Source organism: Nematostella vectensis, chromosome 1 (assembly GCF_932526225.1).
Source record: "Nematostella vectensis chromosome 1, jaNemVect1.1, whole genome shotgun sequence".
Lineage (NCBI taxonomy): Eukaryota > Metazoa > Cnidaria > Anthozoa > Actiniaria > Edwardsiidae > Nematostella > Nematostella vectensis.
The window spans coordinates 22,050,882-22,061,329 of NC_064034.1; the positions used below are offsets into that span (position 1 = coordinate 22,050,882).

The 10,448-nt window shown below is 43.2% G+C and overlaps 1 protein-coding gene across 1 annotated transcript; it reads right to left on the reverse strand.

The window, feature by feature from the left end:
• Positions 1-1,806: 1,806 nt before the first annotated feature.
• LOC5504746 lies at positions 1,807-3,198 on the reverse strand. Its single transcript, XM_032373052.2, has one exon. The coding sequence runs from the start codon at positions 3,196-3,198 to the stop codon at positions 2,296-2,298; it is 903 nt and encodes a 300-aa protein (XP_032228943.1). The 3' UTR covers positions 1,807-2,295.
• Positions 3,199-10,448: the final 7,250 nt, after the last annotated feature.

Below are 10,448 nucleotides of genomic sequence, written 5' to 3' on the forward strand. Positions count from 1 at the left end.
GACGGAGTTTTAGACTAGCAAAGGTCGCATGCGTGATCCGCACAATTGGCATCACGCTAGCCCGGTCGCAGCTCTAGATCCCACATGGATCTAAGGACGAAACAGCTGTCCATGGTTGCCGAACTGCACGGGTAATAGACTGTGCTAGCGTCCCGTCTTGGCCCGACTGGTGCCAATGTGTGTATGCTAGTGTGCTTCTAAAGTTCACATTTATGTATACATACTCGCAAGGATAGTTTGGCTATCCGACGGAGTTTTAGACTAGCAAAGGTCGCATGCGTGATCCGCACAATTGGCATCACGCTAGCCCGGTCGCAGCTCTAGATCCCACATGGATCTAAACTGTGGTTTAAAGCACTTCGCTCGAGTCGAAGTCGCCCTGCAGTTTTTTTGCCGATGAAGTTTAACTGAGGCAAACCGGCTATGCCATGCTGACGAGTCCTAATAAGGACGAAACAGCTGTCCATGGTTGCCGAACTGCACGGGTAATAGACTGTGCTAGCGTCCCGTCTTGGCCCGACTGGTGCCAATGTGTGTATGCTAGTGTGCTTCTAAAGTTCACATTTATGTATACATACTCGCAAGGATAGTTTGGCTATCCGACGGAGTTTTAGACTAGCAAAGGTCGCATGCGTGATCCGCACAATTGGCATCACGCTAGCCCGGTCGCAGCTCTAGATCCCACATGGATCTAAACTGTGGTTTAAAGCACTTCGCTCGAGTCGAAGTCGCCCTGCAGTTTTTTTGCCGATGAAGTTTAACTGAGGCAAACCGGCTATGCCATGCTGACGAGTCCTAATAAGGACGAAACAGCTGTCCATGGTTGCCAAACTGCGCGGGTAATAGACTGTGCTAGCGTCCCGTCTTGGCCCGACTGGTGCCAATGTGTGTATGCTAGTGTGCTTCTAAAGTTCACATTTATGTATACATACTCGCAAGGATAGTTTGGCTATCCGACGGAGTTTTAGACTAGCAAAGGTCGCATGCGTGATCCGCACAATTGGCATCACGCTAGCCCGGTCGCAGCTCTAGATCCCACATGGATCTAAGCTGTGGTTTAAAGCACTTCGCTCGAGTCGAAGTCGCCCTGCAGTTTTTTTGCCGATGAAGTTTAACTGAGGCAAACCGGCTATGCCATGCTGACGAGTCCTAATAAGGACGAAACAGCTGTCCATGGTTGCCGAACTGCACGGGTAATAGACTGTGCTAGCGTCCCGTCTTGGCCCGACTGGTGCCAATGTGTGTATGCTAGTGTGCTTCTAAAGTTTCCATTAAATTGTTAAACTGTATGTCCTCTCTTGATTCTATTTTTCCTTGTCTTTGTTTTCTTCGGTCGTGGTGGAGTTCTGTGTAGTCAAGCTCCATCATTTGACATATTTGCTGCGGGCTTGTCATGTCTTTGGATGGTGTCGTGCTGACGAAGGGCGGCTGTACGATAGTATCGCTTGAGGCATGGTGCTCGAGTAGGACTTCTCTCTCTACCGTCACACAATTCACACGAGCTGTCATGTCATCATCTCTATCTTTGCACACTCGACGATTACCGTCCAACCAAACTTGTACTTCTCGGCCCAGGGCTCTTCAGGGCTTCCTGCTATCACTTCAGTTGGTTGGAAGGCCGCCGGGACGTTTCGACCGATGAGTAGTCCGATTTCTATGTCCGGTCTGTATGCGATCTGGTCGGCGATTGGGTGCAAGGTGGGTCCACTGCTTCGCTACTTCGGGACTATCGATATCGCTTTGTGCGGCGGGGATGTACTCGCGTGTGTATGCATACGGAATCCTGATGTGCGCGTGTTCGTTTTCGATATCTTGAATTCGTAGACCAGTTATCTTTTTTGTACGAATTGTGTTAAAGCCGACTATAGTATTGACCTTTAGGTCGAGCTCCGGTGCTGTTATTCCTAGCAATCTTGATAGACTATCCGTGATGAATACGTCTGTCGATTGATCATCGAGGACGGCGTATGTTGAGCTGTTTTTTGTGTGGCTGTGACTCATGTGTGAGGTTGACGAGGACTATTCGGGCGAACGACCTACCGGTCCCCTCCCCTCCGCAGAATTGTGTGCATGTTGCTGATGCTTCTGGGGGGCTAGGGGGTGCAGGTTTAGCAGGGGTGCTTCTGTCTTCGTGAAGCAAAGTTAGGTGGTTCTTGTTGCAGGCCTCGAATCGGGGAGGAGTTTCTTCACAGTCTTTACGAAAGTGTTTTCCTGTGCATTTAAAACATAGCCCATTTGATTTTAGGAACTCTAGCCTTTGTTCATATGGGATTTCTTTGAACCTTTTACATTCAGTTAGGTTGTGCGACGCTGCGTTGTTATGGTACGGGCAGACCTTTTTTTCTGTGTGTTTAACCAAAATGCTTCTTTCTTTTGGGCCTCGGTTTTAGTTAGGAGTACATCGTGAATGCGCTCTTGTGGCTTGCGGTGCGTTTGTATGGGAGATGGAGTGCTAGAGTGCTTGGTAGGTGTGAGTTGAGGAATGTTCATTCGCTCGGCGTGAAAACATACTTCTGTGACGAGATCACTAAAGCTAGGAAACGCGCTGTACCCCCTTTCCTGTTGCAGTGCTTGCACTTTGATTGACCATTTTGTCGCGAACCATCCCGGGAGTTTTTCTACTAGGGACTGTATTTTTGAAGGGAACTCATAAATCTTAAGGGCTGACATGTGCGCGCTTGCAACGTGCACTTGATACAGAAAGTCACTAAATTCGCGTAGCCCCTTTCCATCGTTAGGCGCTATCTTTGGCCAATTTGTTAGTTTTGTTTCACATTCTGTCGCTATTATATCTGGGCGTCCGAAGCGGTTTCTCAGCTTATTTCTAGCTTCACGGTAGGCAGTGTCGGGATCTGCGCCAACCATGTACTGTAATTGCTCTACTACCAGTTTAGCCTTGCCGCCGAGATGCTGATACAATAAAAGCTTTTGCTGCGCGCTCACCGGGGCAGTGTCTATTAATGCATTAAACGCAGTTTCCCAAATAAAGAATTTCGTGTGGGGCCCTCCCCCGGTGAAGATGTCTGGCTTAGCTTGCGGCAGGCGCTGGAGTTGTGTGACTTTAGCAAGGGCTTCGGCTATTTGATTGACGCTATCTGTCTGCAAGGGCGGTTGGTAGGATTGTGTGACGTTTTGATTAGGTATCCCATTGTAATGGCGTGACGGGTCAGATGACTGCACATTTTGGTTTTGTGACATTGGCTGGGCATTTTGAATTCCCTGATAGACAGTTGAGCTTTTCGGCGTAAACTCTTGTGTGTTGTGCCAAGCGGTAAGTGTTGATGGCGGGTTTGTTTGGGATTGGCTGATAATGGGACGGTTATCAGGTACTTGTGTGGTTTGAAAGGTCACGAACGTGTTTGCGGTAAGGGGTCGCTGCGGTTTAGTGTATACGAGAGAACTTTGGGTGTTAGGAAAGTTAAAGGGAGATAAGCAACTTTGGATCGGATCTGTGCTAACAGGTTTGGTTGTTTGTGCCTCGGACAGGAAACGGCTTAGATAGATAGATAGTTTATTAAAATCTTTACATTGCAGCCTACTAAGGCTGAATTGCGTAAATATACAATTTTAAAATACTAATAATAATATAGTAAAATATATATAGTGTTGGTTTGAGAAAAATACAAACTACATAGGTTTCCCTACAGGCCTGTTTCGTGGTTGCCCACTCATCAGGGGATTTAATGAGAATATTCCTACCATCGTATATATACTGAAATTTACATAATAATAGACTGATAGTTTTAGCTAAGGCGGTAAGAGGAACAATAGCGAGTTACATTAAATATGCGGGGCGAAAACTAACAGTGCGGAACGTGTGAAAAATTGATAGCGCGAAAATTTAACGGTGACGGGATTAACAGTTCTAATTGTTTCGTAGCAGGGCTTTGTTTCTGTGGCGGCACGAGGACACGAGTTCATTGCGTTTATTTAGAGTTGATAGTTTGGGTTGGCAGATGATCGTCAGCTTTTCCTTGAGGCAGAGGTTGCAACGCTTAGTGGTACTGTTGTAGGCGGAGTGGGAAGAAAGAATGCGCCATGAAATAAAGTACTTGATCATGTTGTCCTTGAGAGTCCAGACGTGTTTGCTGAGTTCGGTGGAGTTTCTGTGTTTGGCGTGTCGGAATGATGCGGTGTGGTTTCTGTACCTGGTCTTGAAGCTGTTTTCAGTGAGCCCGACGTATGTTTCCGAGGTGTTGTTGTCTTTTCGAGTTACGGTAGCTTGGTAGATAACAGATGTCTGTAGGCAGTTTCCGTCTAGAGGGCAGGTGTCTTTCTGTCGGCAGTTGCATGTCTTGTAGTTGGTGGTGGTAGGGGCGGAGCTGGCGATCTCGGTAGCCGACGATGCGGTGATGATGCGCTTGTTGTGGTTGTCGATGATCTGTTTGGTGTTGTTCATGCAGCTGTAACTGATTTTGATGGTGTTTCTGTTGAAGATTTTACGGAGGTGGTTGTCTTTCGGGAAGTGCTTGTCTATCAGGGTGAGGAATCTGTGGCCGATGTTGGTGCTGGTGTTCTTGCTGAAGGGCGGGTTGTACCATAGGATGTTGTTGCGTTTGCGGGTTTTTCGGTTGGTTACGGTGTTGGGTTCGTAGCGTAGCGTGTAGTTGTATCCGCTATCGTCGAGTGCTTTCTGGTAAGGTGGCGCGGTCTGGTCAAAGGAGGCTTGGTCTGAAGATAGGGCAGATAGGCGTTTGTTGATACCAGCAGGGATGTTCTTGGTGATGGAGGGCGGGTGGTTGCTCTCACGGTGGACGAACAACACCAAACAGATCATCGACAACCACAACAAGCGCATCATCACCGCATCGTCGGCTACCGAGATCGCCAGCTCCGCCCCTACCACCACCAACTACAAGACCTACCTACCTACACCTACCTACCTACCTACCTACACCTACCTACCTACCTACACCTACCTACCTACACCTACCTACCTACACCTACCTACCTACACCTACCTACCTACCTACCTACCTACCTACCTACCTACCTACCTACCTACACCTACCTACCTACCTACCTACACCTACCTACCTACACCTACCTACCTACCTACACCTACCTACCTACACCTACCTACCTACCTACCTACACCTACCTACCTACCTACACCTACCTACCTACCTACCTACACCTACCTACCTACCTACCAACACCTACCTACCTACCTACCAACACCTACCTACCTACACCTACCTACCTACCTACCTACACCTACCTACCTACCTACCTACCTACCTACCTACCTACCTACACCTACCTACCTACACCTACCTACCTACCTACCTACCTACCTACCTACAATTTTAACAATTAAAATAACCAAAACTGTGATTTCTTTTTCCTTTTTAAAGGGGTGGGTTGTCCGAAGTGCTATACTCTTTTCATTCTTTTGTGGGATTCAAGCAATGGTCAAGCAATTTCTTTCTCTAAGCATTTTGAACATGAGTAATGATGTACATGGCAAGGCATATAAATGTTAGATTATTTGATTATAGAAATATAAAATAGGAAATATCTGTTCAGTATCAGTTGTCTATCAAATAAAGCCACCCAGAGCTATGTTAATAAATAAAACTAAAATATCACCAATATTTTTTTTGTTAAGTTGCAAAAGAAGTGGTGATTGTGAGGAGGTCCAGCATTTCATTACGGTGAGAGAAATAGCTGAGATAAAATAGAATCTAGCTTGGACCGTGCATTACAAACAAGTAACATGTATGAAAAAGTGCGTGGGGGGGATAAAGCATACAGCACTTTCTACTGTCTTTTAACAGAATTTTTCACTGTCTGTTTACAGCATATAGACTGAGGTGAATGTTGTTTATTATGAATCTCTATTTTATTTTCAAAAGAAATTCTAGTCTAGAAACTCTATTCTTGAGGGGGTCATACCCCTAAACTGCCCAAAGATTCCCAATATGAAAATAAGGTAATAAAGCTGGCTCCGCTTTTAGGCGGGGCCTAAATCTATATATTACATATACTTCTATTACATTCAAAGGCGGTGTTTTATGGCAGAAAAGTCTTTGTCATACATGTCACAACACATGGCCTAAACAAATTGCAGATGCAAATTCAATCCCTCAGGTATTTGAGAGCGATTACAAGTTATTATTTAATATGAACGATTATAATGACATGCTGTTTATTCAAAGTATGAGACCATTTTTTATAGTAGACAGGATTTTAAGCAGTGAACGTTTACAAGAAATTATTTATGTTGTAAAATTATGATACGATGTGACACGTTAAATAAATTTGAATTTTATCAATATAATGTGTTGGTTATCTTTAAATACAACTCTGAGAAAGGAAAGGTAAAAGGTTAATGATCCAGCGTGAAAGAGCGGAGAAAACCCGAATTCTGAAGGAATAACCCAGAAAGGAAAATGCTTCGAAAACTCGAATTAATCCTGTAGACAAAATGCTGGGAAAACTCGAAAATATGGAATAATCCTATACAGAAAATGGAGGGAAAACTGGAATCTTTCGGTATAATCTTGTAGTGAAAACGCGCATTATCCTCGAATAATCCTACAATAAGCCAAGTTGGAGTTTAGTGATGACCGTGGGGGACTGGCGCCGACTCGGATCAAAATATCGATTAGTTGCGTGTTTCCCATACATTCATTGAGGACAGAAGAGAAATATTCGGTGAACGAAATTAGCTCTCACATCGTAGATTTTTATTTTTTTTCGAAAAATTTCGGCTACAGAAAGTTAGGATAGATATTATTTTATATTGCTATTTGACTTTTTCCTTACTAATCCGCTTTTGTTTGTTTCTAAAATGGCAACATTTTTGCCGGAAGTTCGACACGCAACACTCATTCGAATGTCAAAAACAATAACAAAGTTACTCCACGTGAGTGAATTTAAAAAGAGGCGCGTATTTCCCACGACTTCATAAAAGATGTCGGATAATGAGAAAATCAAAGAAAGTAACCTTCGATTAGAAGACTTAGAAAGATTAGATTAGAAAGAAGATTAGAAAGTTCCTTATTTACAGGATTTCCTTCGTAAGCGAGGCGTTAAGGTATCAGGAACTAAAGATGAACTATTCGAGCGGGCCTTTGCCGCGAACGATTTCGCTACTCCAGTCAAACTGAGCCGTGATGAAGTAGCAGCACTCAAAGCGAAGCAGTTCAGCTCACTTTTAAATGTCGATGGCAATAAATTACCCGATCCTTTCTCTTTGGCGGATGGCTGGCAGAGTGAAAAACAAGGAATGTCTAACTGGCCTCCTATTTTTCAAGCAATCTGCCTTACCTTAAAGCAGATGAAGAAGGAATCATCCACCTTAACAGAAATCATCTTTACTACAGCCAAGTCCAACATCAAATAGGGGTTACAGGAAGAAGCTGGTGTGACTTTTTTGTCTATTCCCGACATGTTTTTTTCCTCGAACGAATACATAAAGACAATAGCATATGGCATGAGTTAAGAAATGCCTCAGAATATTTTTTCATCAAGCATGTTGCACCACACATTATATTTGTTAAGTAACGGGCCATTCCATTTAAAATTTGTTGGAATCCAGAAACACCAAGTGAACATGCGTGAACCTATTGGAAATTCATGAATCCTGTGGAAATCTAGCTACTCTCTAGCACAACCCTGTTGCAATCCAGGGTCAAAATCAAAATCATATGATAATCCAGAGTTAATAATGGAAGATTCTCAATAAAGGAGGATTACAAAATAAAATTTAAAATGGAATAGCCCGATTTCTAAAAATTATTGACTTACATGCAGTAATGTTTACTAAATAAAGATTGCTATTCTGCCTACTGAATAAACATGAGTGTACATTTAAGCAAATGCAAGTGAATATTGTACACAATTTTACTATAGCACTAGTAATTAATTCTTCACTCAAATGATAGCCCACAATGAATTTCTTTCTCTTCTTGGAGAGCTAAGGTTAGGTAATTGTTCAACAAGGGGTCAAAGATTCATGAAATATCTTGAGCGTGATCTAGATCCTGCTGTGTCTGAGATGGCAGTACATATCTTTTTTTATGAGGCAGCACGATTTGATGCACAACATACCTGTATTAAGGACTCTTCCTGGAGAAATGATAGAAATAAAAGCGGAAACAAGAGGTGATATAAAAGGCTTGTCATGCCCAACAGAATGTGTTGTGTTCCTAAAACCAAATTGCAAGTTAATGCTCCTTTGGAAAAAGTCTTACAGACCGAGAAATGGTTCAATAGGTGAGTTTGAAAGAATGGATGGTTCATGCGCTATTGTGAGATTTGAGGGTGTAGGTCCTATTCGAATTTCTAGGGAAACGTGGAGTAAGCATAATGACCAAGGAGCAATCATAGGATCTATATCACATATTCCATTGGCACGGCATATACCATTAAATGTCACAAAGCTCAAGGGCAAACTTTACAGGCTGTAGTAGTGGTTCACAGCTCACAGGATTTTCCTCAAGCAACCTGCAGGTAAGACAATTCAAACCAAAACTTGGCACCTGTTCCAGTCACTGTAATATGCAACGAGGGGACATCATCAATAGATGTGGTAAGTGATGATTTGTGGTGCTGGAGAAAACAAAACCTAAATGACCTTAGCTATTTTGTGTCACATGACAGACAGTTCAGGCAAACAGTTGCAAATTTATTGGAAGACGATATAGATAAGGAAGTCCAAGAAATTCCAAATAACCTATGGGAACTCTATGAAAATCATGATCAAACCGAGCCAATCAATTTGACATTACTGAATGAAACCTTTAGAGTCAATGAGGGCGAGCTCTCCAAACCAAAGACTGAATTCACAACCAGGGAAGATCGAGTGAGTATCTTTGATGCAATCAAGAGTCCAGCAGCAACTGAGATGACAAGGCATAAAAACAATGCAATTGATAACTTTATTTTATCTAATGAGAATGTTGAGCTGCTACGAGCATTTATAAATGTTGTCTGGTATCATATGTTTGATAGCGGAGCCGGAGCCCCATAGGTATAGAGAAATGGTCTATAACTATGCGACTCAGTTTTTGTGGTCAATGAGGTCATTGTCACAAGATGCCATCCATCCAGCCAGCCAGCCAGCAGCGATCTACCTCTGCCCAGGCTTCCTCATAATATGAATGGATCACGTGGGCTGACATCACTAAATCTGATTGGTCCAACTTTATCGATGATGACAGAAAATGACGACAGATTTTTCACACTTTTCGCTTTCGACAAGAAACAAAAACACAGCAAACAATATCGATACCTACTGGTATTATTATTATATTACGTTTCTTTATGAATGGAGAATGGAAAGAGAGGTAAGCAGCGTTTTCTTTGTTACTTTTTACTCTGTACTTTATGTGTAAAAAACGGAACGCTGCTACTTTATTGTTAGTATGCCGAAGTAAGAAAGAGAAAAACAAAACAAAACAAAAAAGAAAAGAAAAAATTTGTTTAAAATAAAAGCTAAACAGAAAACTTTAAAAAATCCTTATAAGTAAAACACTCTCTTCTCTGAGAATCACGTTGATATTTTACATACATTTAGTTTAAAAGGCACTTGTTGTTCAGTGCTTGAAGAGATGGTACTTTTTTTTATGTTATCGCCGGCAAAGGGAAGAGCACGATGTTAAGCACGCTTTAAGCATGCAACCGCTGATCACAAGTTTGCAGGCGGCATCCAGTACCAAACAGTGCTGGTTTGCCGATGATGCCTGCGGAGCCGGCTCTATACTGGAAATAAAGAAGTGGTGGGATAACATTAACATTCTTGGCCCAAGCTTTTTAGGTGCGAGGTTACAAAGCTAGCAGAATTTGCCCTCTCGCAACCACAGGCATGCTAAGCTGTATATACCTTCGGCCTGAAACATCGCTATACTTACTTTCTAAGGACTCTGCCAGACATTCAGGATTTACTAAAGCCGCTTGAGAACGCGATATAGAATGTGCTCATTCCCGCAATCACTGACCATAGGTGCAGTCCGCTTGAGAGAGACTTCCTTGCACTACCCGTCCGTCTAGGGGGTCTAAGCATGACAAATCCATGTCTTGAAGCAGATATAGAGCTATCATCTTCTGTTAAAGCTACCGCCCCACTTGTCCAACAGATAGTAGTTCAAAGTCATCAGTTGCCTGACGATTCTGTTGTGAAGTCACTACAGCAAGCTGTAAAAAGCGAGAGGGCTGAGGTACTTAAGGAGAGAGCAGATGGCATAAGGGACGAAGCTCCGCGGAACATCCACCGCGCACTAGATCTTGCCGCAGAAAAGGGATCTTCAGTGTGGCTTACAGTGCTCCCCCTCCGTGAGATGGGCTACAACCTAAACAAGGGGGAATTTCGCGACGCCATCAAACTACACTATGATTGGCACAAGTTCACACTAGATCATGCGATGATCTGTAAGCGAGGAGGATTCATTTACCAGCGCCATAACGAATTATAGGTTCTGGAATGGCTCTGCAATGATGTA

What these genes read in the sequence shown, in the direction of transcription:
- LOC5504746 (XM_032373052.2), bottom strand. Translation starts at nt 3,198, where the DNA reads ATGTCACAAAACCAAAATGTGCAGTCATCTGACCCGTCACGCCATTAC.